Source organism: Abramis brama (assembly GCF_963993115.1).
Source record: "Abramis brama genome assembly, chromosome: 19".
Taxonomy (NCBI): Eukaryota; Metazoa; Chordata; class Actinopteri; order Cypriniformes; family Leuciscidae; genus Abramis; species Abramis brama.
In genome coordinates this window covers 13,803,590-13,831,187 of record NC_139981.1, presented here as the reverse complement: position 1 = coordinate 13,831,187, position 27,598 = coordinate 13,803,590, and the positions used below count along the sequence as shown (strand labels likewise).

Sequence of the window (27,598 nt, the reverse complement as noted above, 5' to 3'; positions counted from 1 at the left end):
GGAATCCTCACTTTGTCATTCCAGTCCGACGCATTCCCTTTTTGGCCACTGACTGCATAACGTAGTCAGGGAAGCTCTGTAACACAGGTAGGGTGGGGCGGAGAAGAGTGGAAACAGCGCCAGCGCGGACCAATCAGCTGCTCCGATTGGCGTGAAACCTTTGCGCTGATTGGTTGACGAGCACTGACTCTTTTAAGCCGTGCGTTCGTTCACACTCACCGGGCGCCTGGCTTTGGTTATCCACAGAAGGCGTCGGTCGTTGAGGAGGCGTTTAGGGATTTCGCTGCATGAGTGGGATAGATTCGGGAATAAACGTTTGGTTCGTGGTTCCCTTTGAAGAAATAACGGGGTAAAGTGCAGGACATAGCGAACACGTGCCTTATTCTCAGTTGTGTTGAGGATATTTAGATTTCAGGATGCCAGTTTTCCATACCAAGACGATAGAGAGTATCCTGGAGCCGGTGGCTCAGCAGATATCTCACTTGGTTATCATGCACGAGGAGGGCGAAGTTGATGGGAAAGCGATCCCTGATCTCACCAGCCCAGTGGCGGCAGTGCAAGCGGCTGTCAGCAACCTCGTGCGGGTGAGAGTCCTGTCATCCATACAGCATCTTGTGTTTTAGTTTATCTGCTGTTTTATTGTCTTTCCGTTAAAACATGGTAACCACAGCTTCTTCCTAAATACCATACCACAGTTATTGCTACTATACTGTAAATCATAATAAATATGAGACCTCGATCTCCACTTAATATAAAACTGTCTTTTTTTCATGACATTGGCTGGCTAACACCAAGTTTCCTGTGAAAATGTACTGCTTTGTTGTAGTTTTTCTTTGTGGTATTTTGGTGGAAATTATTGTTTACCTTGGTAATTTGGAGAAGGGTCGTGATGTGATGAATGTGTTGCATTAGGAAATGAAAATGCCTACGAGTGAAAACTGACCATAATGGATTTGGTTTAAGAATCAAATCTGAGTTTATTAGTTTGTGGCTAAAGGAGATTATGGTTAATGTAAACACATGGTCCTGATGGATCAGTGAGGAGAATCACAGCAGGTGTCAGGGGAGTGTTGGACAGTGCGAGTTTTCTGTTCTCCTCATTTAACTTTAAACTAAAGTGCCTCTAAAAAACTCTCAAAGGCTGTGTTTGTGTTACAAAGGCTGTATGCAATATCTGGAATGATAAGGTGACACATTCAGCAAGAGCAGGGAGATATTGTAGTCAAAAACATGCTGTAATCTTTCTTATGTTAAGTAGTGTCAAATTTAAATGTTCCCTTGCCTTATCCTGTATTGAAGTAGCTACAGTATTTTAAACAAATTAACCGACTTGAAGCAATGAGGTTTGCATCATAAAGATGAACTGAGTGTGATATAAATGGAGTATTTATAGGTGGACTGTATTCTTCCTTGTACAAGGAGTTCATCTGTTTAGAAAAGTACTTTAAGTTCCGGTGTTGTTTCCAGGAAACATCAAAAACAGAATCATTAATCTCAGAAACCTGTACCATTATTTTCCCAGTGTACCCACAGCAACCAGACAGAATCTTGCTGGTATGTTCTCCTTCCTTTTTGGTCTCAATAAGGGAGTCTCTACTTGAAAGTTCTCAGTCTGTTATTGAAAAGCATTCAAGTAGTATGTGTAATACTGAAAAGTTATGAAATCCTGTTTATAATTTACATAGTTTGATGTAATTTCTGGTCTGCACAAGCTGTAGTGTTCCATCTCAGTCTCATCTACTTTGTAATGTGATCTAACTGAAATCTATTTGTTCTATTCTATTCTATTGTGTTCTCTTCTCATTTGAAAATTGCTTCTTGTAACTTTTATGTGCAGTTAAATATTCTTTTCAATTCCATTCGGTTCTTTACTGTATTCCATTTTTTAATGCTTTTTGAGTATTTTTAAATAACTCCATGCATTTGAAAACATTGGTTCTAGTAAGTTTCTACAGTGTGTAGTTAAATATTCTATTCTATTCTATTTCAAGTTTCATATGTGCTCAGAAGAGTATATGTGTTGTGAGTGGTTTAACGCAAGCAGGACCTGCAAGATTTTTTTTTTTTTGAGAATGTAGAAGTGCTTTCAGTATTACTCTGTTTCTTCTTGTTTATTTGGTAACTTACTCCCAGCTGTAATTAGGTAAAGTAATGTGAGAAGAATCCTCCTAATGTATGTGAGTAAGTCACAAATAGGGAGTGAGCATTTTGTGCCGGGAATAAATAGGTCTTCTAGCCTGGGAAGTAACACAGTCTCACAGTGCATGGCTGGAGGGGGTGTTTCATGCCCAGGGAAAGTGACTCCCTGCTGGCTTGAGGAAGTCTAAAGTGTCAGCGTCTTCACTGGAGACACACCCAGAGCACCAGCACCTCTCTCATTTGTAGCACCTGTTTCTGCTGAAGTGTCCAAAACATCAGCCAAGCCTCGAAATCAAGGCTGAGTGAAGAGGCTTTATATCTCTTCTCACTCTAAAGACTGGGCTGTATCTTGGAGACTGTTCTATGTTTAGATCGTCAACATTCTCTTGGTCACTTTGAGATTGTGGTAAGAGATTAGTTTGTCAACTAAAGTATAATGGCCCTAATTGTGACAAATAAAGAATTGAGCATGCAATTGTTTATTGTAATGCTAACGCAAATAAATGACTCTCTCTAGTTCAAGCTTCCACAAAATATTAGATAGATATAATAGACACAGTCCAGAACCATATTCAGGAATATACAGTCTGTAACTTGGACTGATTAATGGTCATTGCTGGGTGTTGAAGGGCTGTAATGAAGCCAGTAAGGAACAGCCAACTATATCTACCTGGAAAACTGTTTTTTTTCAAGTTAAGATTTTCTTTATCTCTCTTCTCTCTGAATGCTTTTTTAATGACTCTTAACAGAGAAGACAGCAGGGGTCTCGCTGGCCTGGAGGGGAGTCTCCATGTCTGTCTGTCTGTCTGTCTTTTCAGCCAAGTCTGTCACAGTGCTTTGGAAGAGAGCCATTGGCATACCGTCCATATGCAATTGTAAAATATGTGCCAAAGCTCTTAGATTCACTTAGGAGTCAGCAGTAGGGTAGAACTATGAAATGCTTCTGTTGTTATAACCTCACTTTCAATGACAAAATGTGGCGAATCTGGCGATTAAAGACATGACCTGCAGTAGAAATTCAAAGCCAAAGCCACTCTTAGCCTAGAAATCTAGACGCACCCTAGCGGCAGCAAAATTTATTTTGCAGCCAGGGTAGTCTAGCAACTATCCGTTGACTTTCGAGCTGTAAAAACCTAAATTGGGTCAGGCCAATCACATCGTGTATAGAGTAGGCGGGGCGGGCTTAACATAATGACGACAGAGTTGCGACGGTTCCCTGCTACTTGAAAACAAAGAATGGCTGCTGCTTGCGAACAGTCTTTCGAATTGGCTTTGGCCGCGACTCTGGAGGACTTGGAGTTAAGTTTTTCTTTGAGAAAAGAGCAAAGAACGGCACTTAAGTCATTCTTAAAATAGGAAGATGTGTTCGTAGTTTTGCCGGCCAGATTCAAAAGTTGAATCTATCAACTAACGTTAGCTCCGCTGTTGGGAAAACACTCTGGTTGGTTGAAGCGCTATCCTATTGCGTGCAGAGTGAATAAGACAGCCGTTTATCCCGCCCCTCGGATTGAGCCGTATCTATGGTGAGTTGCCAGACCTAACATCTTGATGTAGGCTACCAAACTCTAGGACTTCAGTGGAATGTTTTCATCTGTAGATGCCACTTGCAGGGAAAACTCCCTTAGTGATAAAATTATTGTGTGAGAGGAGGTGATGCCCTTTGAAACGTGCTAAACTGAAGTAAATCCCAGTCATTCATACAGAACTATCACAATGTGATAGTAAGACCCACACTGATGACACAAGCATAAACTTGTTTGCAGTTTGCTGCTTCTCTCGGCTCCCCTAATCCCTCAAGTACTTTAAACAGACATTTTCCTTTTAAAGCAAGTCTCTATTGTGACTTCTCCAGAAAATAATTCCATCCTTGACTAGAGAGAATATATTTTGAGTGGTGTAAATGTTTGCAGTATAATGACTGATTTCTATGAATTGCAAAGTAGATGGGACTCTACACGGCTCTTTTATGCAGGTTTTATGATGATTGTAACTTAATGATGACACTTAACATAAAATACAATAACAATAGTTTTAATTTTGATTCTGTTTGAAATTAATGTTATTTATACTTTTCTCATAGTAAAAAAGCACAAAAGCCTGCACACAATGCACTTGGAGAAAAATAAGTATAAATAAATGTGATATACTGAAAATGTTTACCCTTTTACAAGTTGACCAAATAGATTTCTTCCTATTTAAAATTTCCATGTCGTTTCGTTATAAAAAGGGTTCATCATCTGTTATTTCATGAAATTAGTATTAATCAGTTGTTTGTTATATTAATTTGATTTGTGTGTGATTAGTCACCTACGTATTTACTTAAAGAGAGAATGTTTAAGAAGCCTGCATCTTTCATTATTTCTGTCCTTTTTCAGGAATTCTACACATAAACATATAAACAAAATATATTTAATGTATTGGAAAAGCCATCATATATATATATATATATATATATATATATATATATATATATATATATATATATATATATATATATATATATAATTTTTTTTTTTTTAAATCTTACCAACACAAAACTTTTGAATGGTAGTGCGTGTGTTCATATATACAATGTATATATATATATCTTGTAAACTCACCCAAAACTTAATACAGTAATAAATAATAAAAATCATTTTAGGGATTATCTGTTGTGGTTGAGGTTGACCACTGGTATCGACCACTGGAAAGCCCATATGTAGAAACATTTTATATATAAACACGCACTACCATTCAAAAGTGTGGTGTTGGTGAGATTGTAAAAAAATAAGTCTCTTATGCTCTCCAAGGATGTGTTTTTTTTTTTGTTACAAACAATTGTTGGTTAAGATTTTCCAGGATTCTTTGATAAATAGAAATGTAAAAAAAAAAAAAAATTGATTTATTAGAAACCGTAAAACAATAATGTTACAAAAGATTTCTGTCACTAATTTCTGATCAATTGAATGCATTTTTGCTGAATAAAAGTAATAATTTCTTTAAAAAAATTGTAATGAAACAGACTCAGTGGAAGTCTTGGCTGAAGTTTTGTGGAAGTCGGAACTCGTGTGACATTTCGGTTGCACTTTATGTATGTTTTGGGAAACTGGGCTGTTGATCATCCACAATGCACAAGTTTGGCCTCTTCAGTCTTGTTCTCTGAAATGGTCTGAATTGTGTTTAATGATATCTGACAGTGGGCTGATAGACAGGAGCCGGAGCAGCTGCTGACCTGGGCTGCTCTCTCAGAATCCATTATCACAGCACTAATGCACCTGAGATCAAACAGCCTTTTTAGTGAAGCCACAACTGCTATATGCACTCTGCATTAATTATGCATCAAAAGTACACAATCGATGTATCTCTGCCTCTTGAGTCTGTCTTTCTGTTACCCATATGCTTTGTTCGACACCACGAAAACTGACAAATGTGCGGTTGAGGGGCCTTTTATAAAGTCGAACCTTTTATGGCTCCACCAGCGTGTGTGCAGAGTTTCCCTTTAAAGGAGTCGTGAGTCTTTGCGGAGTTTGTGGGAATCAATGAGAGATACTTCTGAGTTCGAGTGTAAACATTCGGCAGATGACAGAATGCTGTGACAGAGCAGGAGCCTTGTTATATAAACAGCCATCATGGAGAGAGAATGCAGTCACACCTGCTTTTCTTTCAGCTGAGGGAAAGGCATCTTACTGTAGGTGCATGCCGTCACATTCTAGCACACACAAACACTGTGTGTGTCCAGTGCAAGCCTCACACACAAATGACCATTAGAGGAATGAGATGTCAGATGTCAAATATCTGTTCAGTTTTTTTATGAGCTGGTGTCATTGAATGGGTGGTTGCTTCGTTAACTGCCCTGTTACACATGTTGCTATGCTGTAAAAGAAAAATACATTTCAATTGATGGTAAATAGTTTTTTTTTACAGGTGATGAAATAGAATGCCACTGCAAAATTTAATGATCCATTTTCATGAACCACAGCTGATAAAAATAGGCAATGTAGACCGTTTATAGTGTCACTTGCTCAAAAACAGAACCATCAGGGGAAAGGCCTGTTCACAACAATGATAATGACAAAACTATTTTAGCATCCACACTAATGGACGATAATGTTATGCCTATTCTAATTGAGCGGTTCAGTTATGGTCTGTCAATATAACTGCAGGACACACTTTATAATCAGGTGGATCATTTTTAGCATTTATCAGATGGAAAAAAACTGATTCCTACTACGATATCATTTTAAAACTTGATATTCTTCTTGGTGTGAGCAGACTTTAACTCTGATCACTTAAAAAATCTAATAAACAATTAATTTAAAATGTTATATAATGTTATATAAAATGGATTGATGCTCATAAATGGTAAAAAAAACACATTAAATTTCACTGTAAATGTTATATTAATGTTTTTCTCTGTAAATTATGATCATATTGTGTTTTTTTTAATAGTAAATTAATTCTTACTTTTTATTTCAAATAAACTTCAGTGCAATTGTTTTTACAATATTTTTACACATTGTCCCATCAAATCTAATATAATTTTTCATTGTAAACATAAGGTAGCTTATAGCCATTTAACAGGTTTTTACTGTAGAACTGTTACATTCTTTTTCTGAAATTGGACATGTTTGACAGTGTAGTTATGTGTAATATGGATCCACTGGAGGCAAGTGTAAAGGAGAACCCAAGTGCAGTTTATTTTAACAAAAACAAAACATGAAACAAAAACATGGCATGGCATGAAAACAAAAGCATGAACTTGAACTTTGCACAACAGCAGACTACAGGAAACAATACTTGACAAAGACACATGGCAAACATGAGGGCTTAAATACACAGACTAATGACAAAACAAGGGACACCTGTGAACAATGATCAGACAATTAACCAATGACAAGACATGGCAGGATCACATGACAAACAGGGAATCACATGACAGACATGGAAACAAGACATGACACAGAAACATGACAAGAACAAACCCAAAACGTGACAGAATGCAAGTGTAAGAGATTTGAAATCATTGCCATCACTTTATTTACTGCTTTATTGTCCTCATCTAAGTTTAGGTGCAGGTAGTAATAGCAAGGATACTTGATTCAGTATTGTTCTAATCTAAATACATATTTTGTGCAATTATCCCCTGTTCATTTGTTGCTTTATAGAATCTTTGGTGCTTGCTTGTAAAGCCAAGAGAAAGCTGGCAGTTGGCTCTTATTTGCCACCATTGCTTTTTGCCCTTTGCCCCTCAGATGGCCTAATAGACCAGGACTGAGCTAAGAATAACCATGGATAATGTTGTTGAAAGTCCAGTATCTCAAGAGAAGTGTAAGGTGGAGGCCCCACTGAGAAGAGCGTTTCAATATAACGTGCCAATAGACACTAATAAGCCTCAGATACACTGAAAATAATGGGTGCAAGAGTTCAACCCTCTAACCACATGACAATTTGACTAGTGGAAGGGTACTTCATGTTTATCCGGAAAGACTTCATTCTTATTCAGTACATCTACCAAACAGGCATGCACTCAGTCTGCTGGAAGCAGCGTGCACATGACTGATGTTTGTGACTTGCTACTGTGTGTGCAAATGTGATTGCTGTTCCCACTTTAGCCCAGCAGTTAACCTAGTTAACCCAGACTTATTTATGGGTCCCCTTCACCCAATTAGGGCCCAGTAAAAGAGTGTGCTGCACTACAACAGCACCATCCTCCATACACAACTCAGATGCGATCAATGGTCCTTAGCAGTTAATCGGCTATGAATCAATACACTCTATTATTTACTACTTTACATCTGTTAGACCTGTTTCTCATCTCATTATGTCATTCCTTTATATATATATATATATATATATATATATATATATATATATATATATATATATATATATATATATATATATATATACATACATAAAAATTTGAACTCATGATAGTGACTAGAGCTTGATGGGAGGTTGAAAGTTGTCTTCAAATACGTTTCAGAGATGGAGGACAGACAAATGAATGTGACTGCCTTGGTGTAATTACATCATTGGAAAAAAAGAGCAGGCGGGAAGCGGCCATGTGCTGTGTGGAGATAACAAACATCTCTCTGTTACACCACTATCTCTGCATTAGTGGACTCTAAAGAAGGACACTGTAATGTCATTCCTTATGTCCAGTGAAAGGCCAAATAAACCACAATGATGTGAGCATGTGTGTGGTCTGATATCTTGCCACCTCAGGATTTTGTTTTAAAAATCAAAGAGTGGTTTTGTGTGACGTAAGAGAGAATTAGGGGCTGTATTTTTTTTTATATTCAGATTAATGGCTGATAGGGTTGGACGTTTAGCCAAAAATATCAAAGTATTTTTGCGTGATGCAAATAAATCAATGACTTGAATCAATCTTTGAAATAGACAGTTATAACTGATTTATCGACATGAATTGAATAATTAGAAAAGAGTTTAATAACATGACCTTAAAGGGATAGTTTACACAAAAATGAAAATTTTGCCATCACATACTCACCCTCAAGTTGTTCCAAACCTGTATGAGTTTATTTCTTCTATTGAACAAAAAAGAAGATATTATGAAGAATGTTGGTTGACGGGAGCCATTGACTTCCATAGTATCCCCCCCCCCTTTCTTTTCCTATTTCATTGTATTTTTTGTTGTTTTGTTTTTTCTTTGGTGTGTGTGTGTGTGTGTGTGTGTGTGTGTGTGTGTGTGTGTGTGTTTTAGTTGTTTCATTTTAGTTATTTTGTATCATTTAATTTTCAGTGTGTTCATTCAGGAAGTAATCAATAAATGGGTGTGGTAATGGCAGATGATCAGCATGGGTTGTGGGTTGTTGTTGTTTTAGATTGGACAGTTGGAAGTACTGGCAGCATCCCAGACAGCGAGCAGCAGATCAGCCTCAGGGCTCATTCAAAACACATAGGCCCTTATTGTGTCCAGATACTCAGAGCGACCCCATTCACAAGCTGTGTCAGTCTGGTGTGCCTGAGGGCTAAAGCTTTTCCCTGTGTGAATAACTTTGTTTGAGTTACAGCTGGTGTCAGAAAAATAAAAATGCATGTAAATGGTCTCATCATTATGCATCTTGTAAACTAGCTTGTTTTACATGTGTTCTTAGGTGGGGAAGGAGACGGTTCAGACAACAGAAGACAAGATTATGAAGAGAGACATGCCTTCGGCCTTCATTAAGTAAGACCTGTGCTTCCTGTCTCTCTCCAGGCGCTCATCATGTGAACATACATAAACTCTAATCACACTGAACACAGACACGCTCATTGGACAGCATTAACTGCAAGGCATGTGCCTTTACCTTGTCAAGAGTTTAAAGTGATTAAACATTGTATAGGATTGTCTAAACATCTGAAGCTTTTTGTTTATCCTTATTTTACACAATATGAGATACCTATAAAGCTTAATGTCAGAGTGCATGAGGTCTTTGGATGTCTTGATACTGAAGAAAGCTCCACAATGTGATGTGGAGGTTAAATAAGGTCCGTTTGCTTGCCGTTAGGGGCTGAGTCATACCCTCACTGATAAAGCTTGGGTGCGTTTTCCAGCAAGCTTACAATGCATTATTGATAAGTCTAAGTAAAAACTATATGACTGCTGTCCTTAGTGTCTCCCCGGGTGTGTGAAGTGGTGTCTTGGTAGCTGATGTAGATGGAGCAGTTAGTGTTGATTCTATTTAATATTGATGCACTGTCTGTCTGTGTCTGTCTTTCACAATCTTTTTCATCGCTCTCTCAGTCTCGCTTCCTTGTGAGTGCTTCAGAAAGTCACTGAGAACACAAAGAGGTGCTTGTTCCTTTACTTCTCACACCTTAAGGGGGTAAAACTGCAAATTTAGGATAAGGAAAAGGAAAGTGAAAAGACTAGAAATGAGAGAAGAGGAGGTAACTGGATCAAGACATTATTTTACATGTTATATATCAATTGTAATCATATATAATTTTTATGTATATTAAAATTTTATAAAATCAAAAATATGATATAAAGTAATGTGATTCAGGAAAAGGAAGAGAGGACAGGGTCGGCTTTACTGAGGCTCGTGCTTTATTCAATTTCAAATGGTCAAAACAAAAGTCACACTCACAGCGCTTCAATAAACTCCAAATACACAATCAATGATGCAGCTGCCGCCAGCCCCAGGAACTGCCTCACCTCCTTTTTGGTCTTGGGTTTTGGGCAGGCTGCAACCTGTCCGTGACCCAAGTGGAAGCCCAGATACCTGACCTCCACATGTCCAACCTCACACTTCTTCAGGGTGGCCGTCAGTTCGGTCCCTCTCTGCACTCTCAGGACCGCACACAGATGCTGAATATGACACTGCCAGTCATTATTATAGATGATAATGTCATTTAGATAGGCAGCATGTGGCCAGAGAATCCTGTCCATGAGACGCTGAAAAGTGTCCGGTGCATCAAACAACCCGAAAGGAAGTGTAACAAATTGGTGCAATCCAAACGGCGTTGTGAAGGCTGTTTTTTCTTTGGATATAGGCGATAAGAGGATCTGCCAAATCCTTTAGTTAAATCCAGTGTTGAATAAAATCGAGCTGTACCAAGCTGATCAAGCAAATGGTGCACACAAATGCAAAGCGTTGCCCATGTTCAAATCATTCTAATGGCCCGATGAGAGCCACACACACACACACACACACACACACACACACACACACACAGTAGCATGGATGCTTTCATGTTGTTTACGCCAAATTCTGACCCTACCATCTGAATGTTACAGCAGAAATCGAGACTCAAAAGACCAGACAGCATTTTTCCAATCTTCCATTGTCCAATTGGGTGAGCCCGTTCAAATTGTTTCCTTTTGACAGGATTGGCAACCGGCATGGTCTTCTTTGTAGCCCATCTGCGAGTGGAGTTGACAGGTCCATATGGACCCTGCATGGCTTCTTTCTGCTCACTAATCGGCCTCAAAAGCGGCATCGTTTTTTAGAAGACTGTCCAAATGCAAAATAAAAGGCAAACCGAAATGACAAACTGTGATATGGTTATTACAGTAAGCAATTTAGTTGGAGAAACAGAAGGAGATTAAATTTAGAGGAAATGCTTACAGTTATTAATGGTGTTTGGTAAGACAAGAATCACTATTTTCATTGCTCATAGCTCAAGGCTTTAGCTTGTTTCTTCCGCACCAGTTGTGCTACAGACATTAATGATAACTCAAATTGTGCTGCTTATCAGACTTGATCAGGCCTTGCAGATGATAAAGCAATTCATATCAGTATGAATCTGTATCTATTTGAAATGGCTGGGCAGACGGGCTCAGTTAAAGACCGTAAAAGCCTTAGCTGACACATTTGGCACCATAAACACAAGCTGGCACAGGGCTCATCAATCAGCACACATGTGGCTGGTGACAGGAAATGTGAACCTCCATATATATAGGCTCTGTTGTAAGCACTGACACCCGAGTGGTGCCTCGTACGTCTGGGTCTCCACCGCAGAATAATGATGAAGAAAGGCCTCCTCCTGAACACGTCATCATCCTGCTCTCCCGTCTCATGGGCCATTGGGCAACTGGGATGTGCTTTTAATTTCTATTAATACAGTGTTATCCAGTCTGGGAGAAGATCTTACACTGCTTGCTGGAAAGCTTTGGAATTGTTTACTGCCCTCAGTTCTGGGAATAGAGTGTTTGAATAATCTTGATTTGTGATTTAGTGGGCCAGTAATTTAATTGCAGTTAAGTCAGTTAGTAATTCCACCTCTTATTTGAATCAAGTGCATAGTTTTTCTTTTTGCACGTAATATTTCATTTATTTAGCATTGATGAGATTTGTGAGACCCTGGCATTCATACGGTATAATTTTTAAAAAGATGTTTATATTTGATTTTTTTTGGAGCCTGTATAAAAGGCCAACTAGTACAAATGTATATACTCAGTCATTATGTTTCTTGTTTCTCAGGGTGGAGAATGCCTGTGCGAAGCTTGTGGAAGCAGCTCAGATGCTGAGGACAGACCCGTACTCTGTCCCGGCCCGTGATTACCTCATCGATGGCTCGCGGGGCATCCTCTCTGGCACTTCAGATCTGCTTTTGACCTTTGATGAGGCAGAGGTACGATTGGGAATGAGGGCTATCTTAAAGAATTTCAAGATTCAGCTGATGATTAATTTTCCTAAAAATAATTGAGATGAATGATTTAATTGCCTATAAGTTTTGTTCATGTCACTTACATCCTAATACACATACGCTACCATTCATAAGTGTGGGGTCAGTATTCAGCAAGGATGCATTCTTATATGTATCATGGTTTCCTCAAAAATATTAAGCAGCACAACTTTTTTTTTAATTGATCATTTAAATGATAAGAAATGTTTCTTGATCAGCATTTTAGAATGATTTCTGAAGGATCATAATAATTCAGCTTTGCCATCACAGGAATAAATGACATTAACATTTACATAAATTACATTAAAATAGAAACAGATTTTTGAAAATCGTTATACAATTTCCCAATATTATTGTTTTTACTGTTTTTTTTATCAAATAAATGCAGCCTTGGTGAGCATTATAGACTTCTTTTAGAAAAAAAATCTTACTGGCCCCCAACTAAGCAATTTACTGACATTTAAACTCGGAATCACACAATTAAACAAATACTTTGTGAACAAATACTGCACAATGGTAGAAGAATGACATAATATTTTAAATAAATCTTAAAAAGTAAGTGTCTTAAATAGCTGCTTGATTCTAGCTAAATTGAGAATCAGGATTTTTTTTTTTTTAAACAGAGATCACGATTCTCCCACGATTCTGAACAGACAACTACACAAAATGAAATGTAATTTATTAGAGACTCTATTTAAAACGTTTTAAAACGCCATGTTACTTTCAAGTTATTTTCGCTGCCATAGACATCAGTGTTTATATCTGAACTATAAACTTTTACCCAAGTACTTCTGATCATTTTAATATTTTTAACACAGAAATAACAAAACTGGTGTGTGTTTCCCAAAGCTAAGTATGGTAGCAAGTTCCGTCGTTACCAATAGAGTTCAATGGAAATTGCAATCATAGTTGGCCAACGATGCTTTATGGCTCAGCGGAAGCGTGAACACCGATTTGAAGCTTCCGGTGTGATTTTGTCAAATGACACAGGCGAGTCGTTGTCATTTAGGAATGAGATTGCGTGTGTGTTTCAATTGAGATTGCGATCTTTTTACAATTAATTGTGCAGCTCTAGTTTTAAATATTTCTCTCTTTTGATTTATACATTCAGAGAGAATTTGAAGTCTACATTTTTAAAATGTAGACTTAAAATTGTGTTATTTGTGATTGTAAAGTGCACAATAATCTTGGTTATTTCAAATGTGGCAGTTTTTCACATGCTCTGCTATTAATGTGAAACTTGCAGTCGACAGTAATGCAATTAGTTTTCCTGAAATTTTTTTACATTTAATTTGAACATACAGCAATATTTTTATCTTCAAGCAATTTGTTTGTCAAAAGTGATTCATGTTCTGTTCATTATTTGATTTTTGGATGTGAATACTGCATGTGCGCTTTCATCTGAATCCTCAGTAGATCTGGTAAAGATCTTGTGTAAAATGCATGTAGTTTTTTTATTCTTTTCTTTTTAAAATCTGATTGAAGATTAGATTCGTAAAATATTTCTGTCTTTCTGCCGAATAATCAGTTCACGGCACATCCTGAATTTGAATTCTTTGGATCATCTATACAAAAAAAATAGCTTTTCTTCTGGCCTAACAACATTAAATACACAGTCCCTTGTCATGCGGAGTACCTTGTGGTCCTAATGTGCCGTGCTCCATATATCCAGCCTCCCATGTGGGTGCAGCATAATGGAGCTCACAACGGAGCACATGATCTGAGTGAGCCGCCTTGCACAGTGTGTCTTCTATCAGCGCAAGCAACTTTTGAAGTTTCTACTTCTGCATGTCACAAGATTTCTCATCACAAGACAAGACATAAAACCCAGCAGCACAGAGTAAATAGACTCATAATATGTATTCGAAACCAAAAATGCTCCCTAAAACCATCTAGTGCCAGTAATTGCTGTACTATTAAAAAATGATTAGAAATACCCAATATTTGTAGTGAAATTAAACATTTCCAAGAGAGCTCAGGTTGTGTGATGTGGTGTGTTTGTACATCCACTGGCAAGAAGATATTAGATCATTGGTTTGTGGTGAAGGCTAACTCTCTGAGCTCTATTAATAGTGCTGCTATCATCTTTCTCAAGGAGCTGTGTCGTTCACAGGGCAATGAGTAAGCTTGATGTTTTGGTACTATGCTGTATCTTTTGGGTTTGCCTGTTTGCGGCAGTGACCTGCAAAATAAAACATTAGTTCTCAAAGGTAGAGCATAGTGGTAGCAACGCAAAGGTCATGGGCTTGATTCCCAGGAAATAAATAAATGAATAAAATGTATAGCTTGAGCGCACTGCACTGTAAGTTTCTTTGGATAAAAGCTTTTGCCAAATGCATTCATGTAAATAAATGTCTTTTTCTTTTGTATCATTGATATTTTATGTCTTTTTTAGGTGCGTAAAATTATCCGCGTGTGTAAGGGCATCCTGGAGTACCTGGCTGTCGCAGAGGTTGTGGAAACCATGGAGGACTTGATCACTTACACTAAAAACCTGGGACCAGGTACTTCTGTTTAATGCTTTTATGTATCTGTTACTTCCTTTTGAAGATTTTTCAATTCATTCTGTTTGAATTTGAGTTGACGCTGTTGACATGTTGGCTCATGCAAGTGGACAGTTGGCAGTGATTATTTGCATGAATCGGATTCATTGTTATTATTGTTGAATGATTATTTTATAAAGATTTTTTTGTTACTTTTTAAGATAATAATCTTTAAATGAGGGTATGACTATGACCATGAAAAACTGTTATTTGTTATACATGTCCTATTCAACTGTTTTCATTAGGTGGTATTGTTTTGGAGGGACGAACTTCTATTTATGTGAGGCATTTTCAGTTTCTAGTAGCCTTTTTTTCTTGCTTCTATTTCTGCTTAATGTATATCATGAACTATTTGAAAACAGTTTTTCAGAAATGCACATTAAATGACTATGCACTTACTGACCCCAAACCGTTCAAAAGTTTGGGGTCAGTAAGTTTGTTTTTGTTTTTGTTTTGTTTTTGTTGAAAGAAATTAATACTTTTAATCAGCAAGGATACATTAAATTGATCAGGAGTGACACTAAAGACATTTAATGTATAAAAAAATTCAGCTTTGCCATCACATGAATAAATTAGCTTACAATGTATACAAATAGAAAACAGTTATTTTAAAATTGTAATGATATTATCACAAAATTATTATTTTAATCAAATAAATGGAGCCTTGGTGAGTATAAGAGATTTCTTTCAAAACATCAAAAAATCTTACAGACTTTTGAATGGTAGAGTATAATTTTTAGATTTTATTTGTGTATATATATACTGATATTGGACATAATTTAATAGCACTTTTATTCTTCCGTCTTTAGCAAATCCCAAATTGAACATCCATTTTTGGATTATAAATATATGGAGAATAATTGCTAGCTGGACAGTTCCTCAGTCCTTCATGTTTCTTGCACAGCTGTTTAATATATATTTTTTTTATTAGGCATGACGAAAATGGCAAAGATGATTGACGAACGGCAACAGGAGCTGACACACCAGGAGCACCGTGTGATGCTGGTCACCTCCATGAACACAGTGAAGGAACTGCTGCCCGTGCTCATATCTGGTGAGAGACCAGCGAACCGCTGTGTGTGTGTGCTGCGTGCTGCGTGTCGTCTCTGTGTGCCAGCCGTTGATATGGCAACACTGATAATTGGAGCCATTTAACCGCCTTAGTGGGAGGGATAGATTTTTCCCTTTATCCTGTTGGATTTCTGCAGTTGGCTCAGCAATAAATAGCCGGGTTGATGGCGGCTCATCTGTACACGCAGAAAGGCTTTTAATGTTGATGTTTGCAAATATGTCTACTCATATGGAGATAATTAGTTGCCTGATTTTTGGATACAGTATTGATCTGTAAAGTAGTTTTAGATAGCTCATGAAAGGGAGTACTAACAAAATTGTTTTTTGAAACCCATTAGCAATTAAAATCTTTGTGACAACCAAGTGCACTAAGAGTCACGGTGTGGAGGAGGCCTTGAAGAACAGAAACTACACGTTTGAGAAGATGAGCGCTGAGATCAACGAGATTATCAGAGTGCTGCAACTCACTTCTTGGGACGAGGACGCCTGGGCCAACAAAGTATGAGCCTTATCACTACATTATCGCATACACTCCTTCTTACAACCCCACCTTAAACAGTTACATTAAGCTACATTTGCTTCGAAAGATTAGACAGTTCCTACCGTCCCTGGGAAATTTAAGTGTACAATTTTTAATTTACTATGTTTCCAAAAGTTAAGCATGACAGTGGCATTTGTGTAGAAGGAATCGTGACTTCCTTTTTTTTTTTTTTTAAATTTTATCCAAATATTCTAATATTGTGATTTATCTGAAAGCTGGTTGTTTTAGTTCAAGGTTTAAATATTTTTTTTAAATGTATTTAAAGAAAATGAACGGGAAAAATACATGGCCGCTTCAAAAAAGAAATCTGGGTTCTATTGAGACCCCTTGGTGTATCTTTGTTTTTCTCTCTAAATGAATCTGACACTCCCATCCTGCTAATGTAATAATCTGTTCCATTTCCTGGACTGTTCACAGTCAGGCTCAGAATTCACTGACTATATTACATTAAAATACACAGGCCTAATCACGGTAAAATAAAACCTCATCACGGCATCAGTGTTTAACCGTTAGATTAACGATTTGCCGTTTAATATTTCACGAAGTCTACTGAATCATTTGATCCTTCTTCCTGATTGATGACACCCTTTGCTTGCTTAGCATGCATATTAAATATTTCCATAAGAAACCACTCTACTCTCAAAATCAGTTTCCTAAGCTTTCATTTACTTTGCTGTCACCTCTGTTTTTTTCTTTTTGCCCTGATATAACTCTGTAAACATGCCTCTTTCTTTTTTGCTCTCTTTCTGTTCTGTGTTCTTCCATTTTTTTCCCTTCCTATAGAAGGTAAGCTCTCCTCTCTCCCGCTTTGTAATGCGACAAACTGCATGCCAGATCATTGTGTTGCTAACCGTATGTCTGTGTTAGTATTTTCATTCTTGTTTTTTTTTTTTTACATTATGTTTGAAAGAAAGCCCTTTCTCAGCCTGGCTTGCCATTTTAAATGCTGTGTATACATAAGGGGTGATGTATTTCGGGAAACCTAGCACCAAAACAAAACAATAAATTGCAATTAGAGAAGTTGTTTCTCTAGATGTGCTGTGGAATGCAACTGTGCCATTACTCATCCTCCACATCCACATCTCCCATTCTCAAATCATCCCTCATTTAGAACACTGTCTCACAGTTAATCACTAATGTCTTGCTCTGGAAGTGACAACTTTTTAACACTTGATGTCTGTCTCCATGGCTCCCGCTGTACATGTTCCTTTAATCTGAATGCTGTCTTACCAGATCAACCTGATGTTCTGCTCCATGACTCCTGATGCACCGCTCCACCCACTTTTAAATATCCAATGAAATGGCTTGACGAGTGCAGTTTGCTTTTGTGTTCATGTATTTCTTGTTGAAATAGAAAATTGGGGTGGTATATATTGGAAAGCTCCTCCCTTTTTATTGAAATAGCCAATAGTCTTTAGTTTAGTTTTGCAATAAAAAGTGGTTTAGTCATGAAACATTGGCTGTTGCTAGTTGGAGGTTGCTCTGATTTTTGAGAGAATTTTATCGGATGAAATTTTTATATGCCGCTCTGAGTGTGATTGATGAATCATCAATATTTTTGATCATTGTCTCTGAAAAGAAAGATTGTAAATTGAGTGCATGCCTGTGTGAGTGCAAGCTGTTGAAGCTCTGCCCCCTGTGCCAGGAGCAGCAGCTCATTTGCATTTAAAGGGACAGACACAAAATGCGTTTTTGCTCACCCTCAAAAAGTGACAATTTTAACATGCTATATAAAAATATCTCTAATATAAGACATCAAAGACTTATTTTACATCTTGTGATAAGGGCATTATACCACCCCTTTAATAATTGTTCTGGCACATTAAAATATTATATTTTCAATATTTTGAATGTAGCACACATATAGCATTGGACCCACTTGCTTTTGTCTTGAGACAAAAATTGAGTTGAAACTCCATTCTGACTCTGGGCTCCCTTGTGCCTTATGACTGACAACATGAAAGATGGATTGTTGTAGTTTATTGCTCTTCAACTTCCTAAACCACTCATACACACAGGGTGTGATTTGTTGTGGGGGATTTCCATTTGGTCTAAATATCCCCGTCTCTGCTGAAATATTTTTAACCCCGGTGGGGATCAAATTTATCAGTTGATCAATGCTACTTCACCAATAGAAAGTAGCCATATAAAATACCTTAAAAATAAAATATATATATATATATATAACTAATCAAAACGCTTCAGCACGCACGTTTAAACAACAATAAAATCATAAATGGACTTTAACTGATGGTGCTCCCACCTGTTTGATGAGAGATGACTGCATGTTTAAGTTACGATCCAGGTTCTAGTAGCCTTAATCCATGCACACCTTTTCATGTGTCGCAAAGCACAATAGTCATATAATAGTATGTTTCAACATGAAAACTACAGCTAGCCAAATTAAAGAAAAGTAAAAATGATTTGGAGCAGGATTTTACAGTATACAGTATACCTTATCTTTTATTTGCATACACTCACAATAACAACAAAATGTTATGCTTTTGTAAAATAAAGAAAAAACAAAAACGATTAAACGGGATGTGCTTTTTTTGCAGTCTCTGTCTCCTTTCTGGAGTGCTTCACAAAAAGTCAGCAGTCTCACGAAAAAGCCTCAGTCACGATAAAAATTATGGAAAGCTTGAAATGTGAAATTTAAATAAACCAATTCAAATCGGAAAAAAAATATTCTCTGATTATGTAATCTGTATATAACCAACGAGAGGTACAGAGGTATCTACTCAAGCGCAGATGTTTATCATGTGAATGAGCACTTCCCTATGAGGAAGGACAAGGCATAAGAGTGAAAACCTCGCTCTACTTGATGTAAAAATTTATTTTATTTTTAGTTTCATTAAAGTTCATATTATTCTATAAACGTTACTTTAACAGCTGCACGAAATACCCTCTGTGGTTCGTGATTTATTTTCATGAATAAAAAAAACATTTCAAAAGCATCCCTCCTCTGCTTTTTCACAAATCACACCCTGCACACACAGTCCATTTGCAGAGAATGAATTATAGAAGATAAAGCCAGTGCATTTCCAGGTTCATTTATTGTTTCACTCATAACTGTAATCAGAAAATTATTTTTTATTTGTTCCCTTATTCAATAATATAATGTTCTGCATTTATTTGGAATTCTCTAAATAGCGATTTCAAAGCTTTTGTCACCTAATACCCTTAGTACAGTTGACCTAAATCTTCCTTTGTTAGGAACTCTGTTAGCCAAAAAGAGACGTTGTTGTCAGCCAGATGAATGTTTAACCTTTCCAGTATCTTTTTTGTAAAGAGTAAGTTAAGTTCATCATTGAAACTCGGCATCAGTCTACCTCCATATTGTAATTCGCCACAACAGGTGCTTGTGATATTTGTCAAGAGATCAGGTGCATAAGCAGAATACATTTGTTTGTTCAAACACGTCTTCTGGCTCCATCTTGACATTTTGATCACATGATCAGGTTCAGATGTCCTTTTCCTGTCTCTGAGCTCAGTGTCTGTAATAAAAGAATGTGTTAATAACTAATGCAATATGGAATTGTACAGTAAGGGTTAGGTTCCTTTTCTACATACCCTTTAATATTTACCTTGTTACCCATAACATATAGGGAATACCAGGACCACACACACACACTATATATATATATATATACACTACCATTCAGAAGTTTGGAGTCAATAATGTTTTTGAAAAATGTCTCATTACGCTCAGCAAGGCTGCATTTATTTGATAAAAAATACAGTTAAACATTACTTTTATTATTACAATTTAAAATAAAAAATTCTATTTGAATATATTTTAAAATGTAATTTATTCCTCTGATGGCAAAGCTGAATTTTCAGCCTTCAGTGTCACATGATTCTTCAGAAATTATTCTATTATGCTGGTTTGGTGCTCAAAAAACATTAATTATTGTAATCAATGTTGCAGTTGCCTGGACTTTGCAGCTTGAGAATGCAACCCAATCCTGAGCTGAATCTCCATTAATGCATGTGAATAGGAAATGACTCATCAACTTACAAATAATGTGATCTGTTTTGCTGGATGCTGAACGGTTGGCTGGAAAGCAGCAGTTACTGGATAGCAGGCAGGCAAAGTAAGCAGAGGAAATGGATTGGGCGGATAATTCGTTTTAGCTGAAAGAAGACTCATTGATTATACTTGTGCTTCAGGTTTGCTTCAAGATCACCGCAAACTATATTTGGGCTTTTTTGATTTCATAATATGGATTTATGAAAGTGGGTTGACAGGAATCTAGCTGTATATTTTGGAGAAATTTTAATACAAAAACTGTATTTTACTGCTGAGATGGAGTGTAATAGGCAGCTGGAGCAGGTGCGAGGGGTTAATTTCCTACCCGTCTCCCTCTTCTGAATGGATCTGCTCCTTCAGCTGCCAGAGTGTCTCCTGCTGGAAATGCCACATGCAAAAACAGGAACTCAGTTATCACTCTTTCTGAAAGGTCCATTATTGTCCTGTCTTGCTGAATCAAAGACAAAAAAACAAAACAAATGTATGTACATTTCCAGATTAAGGCCAAATCCTGGCCAAATTTGCCCATTGGCCTCTGTCCATCATCATGGCCTCCTAATCATCCCTATACTGATTGGCTTCATCACTCTGTCTCCTCTCCACCAATAAGCTGATGTTCTGGTGCAATATGGCTGCCGTCGCATCATCCAGGTGGATGCTGCACATTGGTGGTAGTTGAGGAGATTCATCCTTCCATATGTATAGCCCTTTAAGTACCCAGAAAAGTGCTATATAAATGTAACAAATTATTGTTAGTATTATCTTTCCCTTGTCTTTCTGATATATTTGTAGCAAGATATGACTGGGGCCCTCAGGGGCCTCAAAACACTGCCGTAAGTCAAAAGATCTCACCCCTCGTCTATCTTATTCTGGTTTGCAGATATGGCTGGAGTATGTTTGTAGTTGCTAAGGTATTCTGAATGGTTGCTAGGGTGTTGCCAGTCTATTATTTACTGCTGCCAAGTCACATCAATTAGAAAATTCATAGCACACCTCTCCTCAATAAGCTGAAATAATCTGAGGTGTCAGTATTGAATGGCATTGATACTCACACTGAACATAATTTCACACCCATACCCTTCATTTGTCTTTTAGTGTTATGCTCTTGATATGCAAATTTTTGCGATAATGTGTGCATTGAATGTATTTGTCTGTGCAGATGACTATTGCTTTAGACTGCAGTAGAGAGGTGTGCCATACGCATGGCTGAGTTACTCAAACAGACGAGTTCACCTCCAAATGTGTGCGTGGTGCAGTGGAGTGTTAAGTGGTGATTATGTGGGTCGCTCTCGCACTTTGTGTGTGTGATTGAGAGAGGCAGAGGCTCCTCTTGTCCTTCAGAGGGAAAGAGCTGCAGAGCCCCCTCCCTTTAGCATCTACTCCCTCATATGAGCACATATGCAACCGCAAAAAAAAAAAAACTGTATCCACTCTGATACATGTGATTACATCCTTCCCTGTAAGGCCTAAATGACAAACAATACTGACTACTAACACGCTCTTTTTCTTTGAAGGACACTGAGGCCATGAAGAGAGCGCTAGCTCTGATAGAGTCAAAGATGGGTTATGCTAAAATCTGGCTGAGGGACCCTAATGGCCTACCAGGTAACATCACTACATCCATTAGCTCACTGTCATCTTTCAGGTGTTAAGGAAGTCATGTCAGGAATGGATTTTCTTTGATATTTTGAGATAAAATAACTCTTTGCGCTAGAAATACTGTAACTTTAAGTCAAACTTCTTCTTCAGTGATATTTTAACATATATTGCAAAAATTGCTCCTTTTTCTGCAACTTTCTGACCTCAGATTTGAACACATTTATGCTTTAGTAAAACCTATTTGAATCTGTATTGGATCTTTACATGCTAACAAAGTGGTTTGATTCTATGTATCAGAGAGATACATTTTATTATGACATATATGTTTTTGACATTACCAAAAACTTTACAAAAAATATTAATAATTCAAATAATTACCTTATTTTTTGGGGGAAAAAAATAATTAAATACAAATACACAAATAAAAATGTATAATATGATCCAACTAGTCCTGAATGCCATACAATACTATTCAAAAGTTTGTGGTCAGTAAGATTTTTTTTTAAATGTTTTTCTGAAGAAAAAAAGTTCTCTTATGCTCACCAAAGCTGTATTTATTTGATCAAAATACAGCAAAATAGTAATATTGTGAAATATTATTACAATTTAAAACATTGTTTTCTGTTTTAATGTATTTTAAAAATTAATTTCCTGTAATGGCAAAGATGAATTTTCAGCATCATTATTCCAGTCTTTAGTGTCACATGATCCTTCAGAAATGATTCTAATATGCTGATTTCAAGATTTTTTGATGAATAAAACGTTCAAAAGAGCAGCATTTATTTGAATCTTTTGTAACGTTATGTCTTACTACCATTTTTGATCAATTTAATGCATCCTTGCTGAATAAAAGTATTAATTTCCTTTTAAAAATCTTTTGAACAGTAGTGTACACAATATTTGTGTAATGTAGATGATTTTAATTGAAATAGATTAAAAATATAAGTGTGTAGTGGCTTAACACCTGCTCTGGATGTTCTCGCACAGGAGATCCAGGAGAGCATGCTTTGCGTCAGATACTGGATGAAGCAGGAAAAGTGGGTGAGCTTTGTGCGGGGAAAGAGAGACGAGAGATCCTGGGAACAGCCAAGACCTTGGGCCAGATGACGGATCAGGTGTCAGATGTGCGCGCCAGGTACGCCCCCTTCAGGTTCACCTGGAGAAAAGGCAGATTCATAGTCAGAACCCATTATACTGCTGATTCCACAGACTATGAGATTCCTCAGTTCAGCATTTCACATTGAGAGCCAAATGCCAGCACATGTTCCTGTAGTGCTCACGTGACCTGAATTATTCATTAATGCAGCTGTGTGCTGTTCATAATGATCATCTTTTATGCAACACATTACCCCTGTGTGATGTGTCTCAGGGGCTGTAACTGCTTCTAATTTACAACACGAGAAAGTGTGTCAGGTTTTTCAATAAACACAGTTTAGACGTTGTTTGTTAGCGGTCTAATTCTCCAGGGATTGTTTATCCCTGACTGTTGAGTACAGGAGAAGGAAGGAACGGTGTGGTACAGTTTGGGCCCATGTGTCAGGGATGTTGAAAGCTGGAGTGAAAGTGAAAGATCAGACGCTGGGCTCTGACTTCATTAGAGAGACTGAAGGAAAGCAGATTAAAGGCTGAAGGGCCGGATAATCAGCGGCTGCACAGGCCCACTGAACTCTCACACAGGGGAGGCTCTTTACACTGACCTGTGCGTGCAGATCGAATGCTTACATGTTAAATTGTTTCCCTGAATTAAGTTCTCAAGGGTAGTCGGAGAGATCTTTATCTTTAGGTAGTCGAGAGAAATTTATTTGTATTTATCAATTTATTTTTGTTATTTCGATTTTGTGATCATGTAAATTACATTAAAAAACATTACATTGGTAACACTTTACAATACATTTCATTTGTTAACATTAGTCAACTGCATTAGTTAAAGAAAGGTGCTGTATGTCATTTCTTTTGTACTAAAGCATAAAAGCACCATAATATGTTAGCAGAGATTTACGAAACATGGTAAACTCAAATACTTGTTTCTCCGAAAAGCGGTGCTGAGCAATGCTATTCCATGTCGGAATGTCTGTTTTTGTGAGATGGTCCTCACTGCAGAACACGAAATCCAGGGGGAGGAGTTGGATCCAGATCCAACTCCTCCCACCTTACATATACCTAAACCTACCCATCTCCACCCCCTGATCCCTAAACCCACCCCTACGATCTGGATCCAACTCCGCCCCCTGGATCTTGTGTACTGCAGTGAGGTGCTACTGGTTTTTGTTTTGGTCTGTGGGATACCCAATAGTATTTTGATACCCGGGGTTGCCAGTTGGTGGAAAACACAGTGTATTGCAGCCATTGAAGTAAGCAAACGAACTGTGTCAGAAATTGCAGATTCTACCTGACCTAAAAAATCTCGGCAATTAAAACATTTCAAACGTATACATTTGTTGATCAACTTACAGTGTAAGGCTCATCGCTTTCCATTGTCAATTGCGCTCATTCCTGTTGCGTGTCCTGAATCTGGCAACCTGAATGAGTGTTGTTGAGTCTGAAAGGACAGGGCAGGGGAAACAACTCTCTCCAATATTTTAAATTTGGACTGCAGTACCCATTTCAACCAGTAGCTGTCAATATTACATAATGTACCTTTAATGCACTGTGAAGTGAATTAACATGAACATGAACATTTTTATTAAATAACATTAACAATGGTTAATAAGTGCTGTTAGAATATATTGCCCATTGTTAGTACATGTTAATTAATGCATTAACTACTGTTAACAAATGAGACCTTATTGTTAATTGTTACCATTAATAAAATATGTTGCTTGTTCAGAGGTCAGGGTGCCACCCCTATGGGTATGCAGAAAGCTCAGCAGGTGGGCCAGGGTTTGGATATTCTGGTGGGGAAAGTGGAGAACGCTGCCCGAAAGCTGGAGGCACTGACCAATGCCAAACAGGCCATCGCCAAGAGAATCGACACGGCCCAGGTCAGTCTTGAGATTGTAAAACAGAAGCATGAAGATTGGTGTGTTTAGTGTGTCTGTTGTTTGCTTCAGGGCTCAAATTTTGAACATCAAGTGACAACCCAACAGAGTACCAACATTTATACCTAATCAACCTAATAAAATTACAACTTGGATAGTTTTAACCTAGTTTGAGTCAATAAATGGCCATTGAGGTCAACAACAAAAGATATGGCAAGTGTTTTCTCCAGCCTCAACGTTCATAAGTCAGTTTATTTTTTGTCTATTTGTAATATCTTATTACATTTTTTATTTTGTTATAGTTACAGATTTGAAGAGACAATATGCATCCCAGAGGACCTGTGGGTACTTAAAATGGGTACTCATAATTACAGACGTGTTCTCGTCTAAATAGCTGTTGCATAAATCTGTCTCAACTGATGTTATTTAGTGGAGATGTGCTGTCTCATAATTATTTAAAGGGTGGAATCATTGTACTTTGTGCAGTCGGTGCAGTGACAGAAAACCACAGATGAGTTCAGACAACGGCAAAGTATATGATTATATAACAGACTGATTCCTTATGCTGAATAACAATATGACTGTTAATATTCCTTCAAATTGAAAACATAGGAAATGTTGACAAGTGTCACTCTAGTATGTTCATTCTGATAATAAGTTACTTACTAAACATTTCTTTTAACTAAATGTTCATTTCTGCACAGAGCTGGCTGGCTGATCCTAACGGTGGTCCGGAGGGGGAAGAGAACATCCGTGCTCTTCTGGCAGAGGCCAAGCGCATCGCTGACTTGTGTGAAGACCCTAAAGAGAGAGACGACATTCTGCGCTCCATCAGTGAGATCGCAGGACTCACTGCGAGACTGGTTGAACTTCGTAAAATGTAATCACAGGCCTACATTGCGTGTAGAACATTAAGTGTTCTTTCCACTTTCAAAGGACAGACGGTTTTCAGCTTCATATCAGTCATGCCAGTCTGTCATGTTTAGAAAATGTTGTCTTTGATCAGAACATGATGAAAATGTGAACTTGATAAACCATTATCATGGTCATGGATAGGTCACATTATGTAACCAAGATAATGTGCCTAGTGTGACTCCAGATCTGGAATATATCTGTCTGATAATGTGTTTCTTTTATTTATTTAGTTATTTTGTTTTATTCTCATGCTAATTATGTTATAAATGTTTTTTTGTTGTTGTTGAATCTCATGTTCTGGTCCATTTTTGTGTCACAGGGGTAAAGGGGATACTCCTGAGGCTAGATCGCTGGCCAAACAGATTGGCACAGCTTTGCAAAACTTGCAGGCAAAGACTAACCGTGCCGTGGCCAACATGAGACCTGCCAAGGCTGCTGTTACCCTAGAGGGCAAAATGGAGCAGGCTTTGCGCTGGATCAACAACCCTGGAGTGGACGATCATGGAGTTGGTGGGTGGCATGATGAAGTAAAACATTACCATTTAAATCAGACAAAAAAAACAGCCTGGCAACCTATTTGTAGGTATCAAAACCATGTAGGAGTTATTATAGAATCTGTTTATGTTATTAGCGTAATGGACATCCAGTCAAGTAAAAACCTCCTCTGGGCATCTGAGGTAATTACTTTTCCCCCAAAGGATGACACTGGCATATTGAATGACTTATTCATATGTATGGAACTGGGCACTTGACTCTGGACCTTTATGTGATGTGACAGATGGCTATTTTCTCTGCCCCTGTTGTATTTATGTTCATACTTAAAATATTTCAAACCATAAATAGCTGCTTCGTGTCCTATTCACAGCAGGTCATGTTACTTTCAGGTTAACTTAGTCTTGGAGTAACTCTAGACCAGAGCTGTTCAGTTCTGCTTCTGGAGATCTTCTTTTCCTGCGGTGGGACTGTGAACTACTTTGCTGGTGATGGGGAAAATCCATGATTTCGAGTTTATAGCAAGACCAGTATTGAAACATACTACCGCGTCATATAATTGCATCTTGATACCACAGGTCCCTTGTCATCTTGCCAACTTTATTACATAAGAATTCATTGTTAATTAACCTTATTAAACTTTAAAAACCGCTATGGCAGCTTAGCTTTGCAACACTGAACATTTCTTCAACTGAAAAAGTTGAAAGTGAGTCTTCACAAGCTCCAAATGTTGCAAGGAATTGTGGTTAATAATCACTTATGCACGGATACTCAATTCAAAATCCACCAGAAAAAGTATACTATCTACCCTTTTAACTTTGGTTGCGTACTTGGATTCTAATCTTCCATACTACTTAAGTGGTGTGATAGTACTTCCAAATGAAGTAAATGTAAAATATTTGGGGGGTTTTTTGGTTGTTTTTTAAACTAGCAAATAGAGATACTAATTTACAGTGCTGGGGATAACGCATTACTGGTAACGCGAATCACATAATCAGTAATCAGATTACTTTTTTCAAGTAACTTGTAAAGTAACACATTACTTTTAAAGTTACAACAAAATATCTGTTACTTTTTCAAATAAGGTGTTATGTGCGCTGTGTAAACACGATGGTGATTGTAGTTTTAGACTAAATGTGAGAATGCATTTACTCATCTTACTTGCACAAAA

General features: G+C 37.5%; 1 protein-coding gene across 6 annotated transcripts in view; it reads left to right on the top strand.

Moving 5' to 3' along the window:
* Positions 1–213: 213 nt before the first annotated feature.
* vcla (vinculin a) overlaps positions 214–27,598 on the top strand; it is a 40,503-nt gene continuing 13,118 nt past the window's right edge. For 3 of the 6 annotated variants that reach the window (XM_084093380.1, XM_084093378.1, XM_084093376.1), the window contains exons 1-11: positions 214–584; positions 9,240–9,310; positions 12,051–12,201; positions 14,651–14,759; positions 15,730–15,852; positions 16,208–16,368; positions 21,958–22,048; positions 23,030–23,177; positions 24,870–25,023; positions 25,725–25,900; positions 26,255–26,445. In XM_084093380.1, coding sequence (XP_083949506.1) covers positions 417–584; positions 9,240–9,310; positions 12,051–12,201; positions 14,651–14,759; positions 15,730–15,852; positions 16,208–16,368; positions 21,958–22,048; positions 23,030–23,177; positions 24,870–25,023; positions 25,725–25,900; positions 26,255–26,445 — 1,543 coding nt within the window. In that variant the 5' untranslated portion in view covers positions 214–416. Of the gene's footprint in view, positions 585–9,239; positions 9,311–12,050; positions 12,202–14,650; positions 14,760–15,729; positions 15,853–16,207; positions 16,369–21,954; positions 22,049–23,029; positions 23,178–24,869; positions 25,024–25,724; positions 25,901–26,254; positions 26,446–27,598 lie in introns of all 6 variants that reach the window. The other 3 variants (XM_084093379.1, XM_084093377.1, XM_084093375.1) reach the window with 1 other exon arrangement.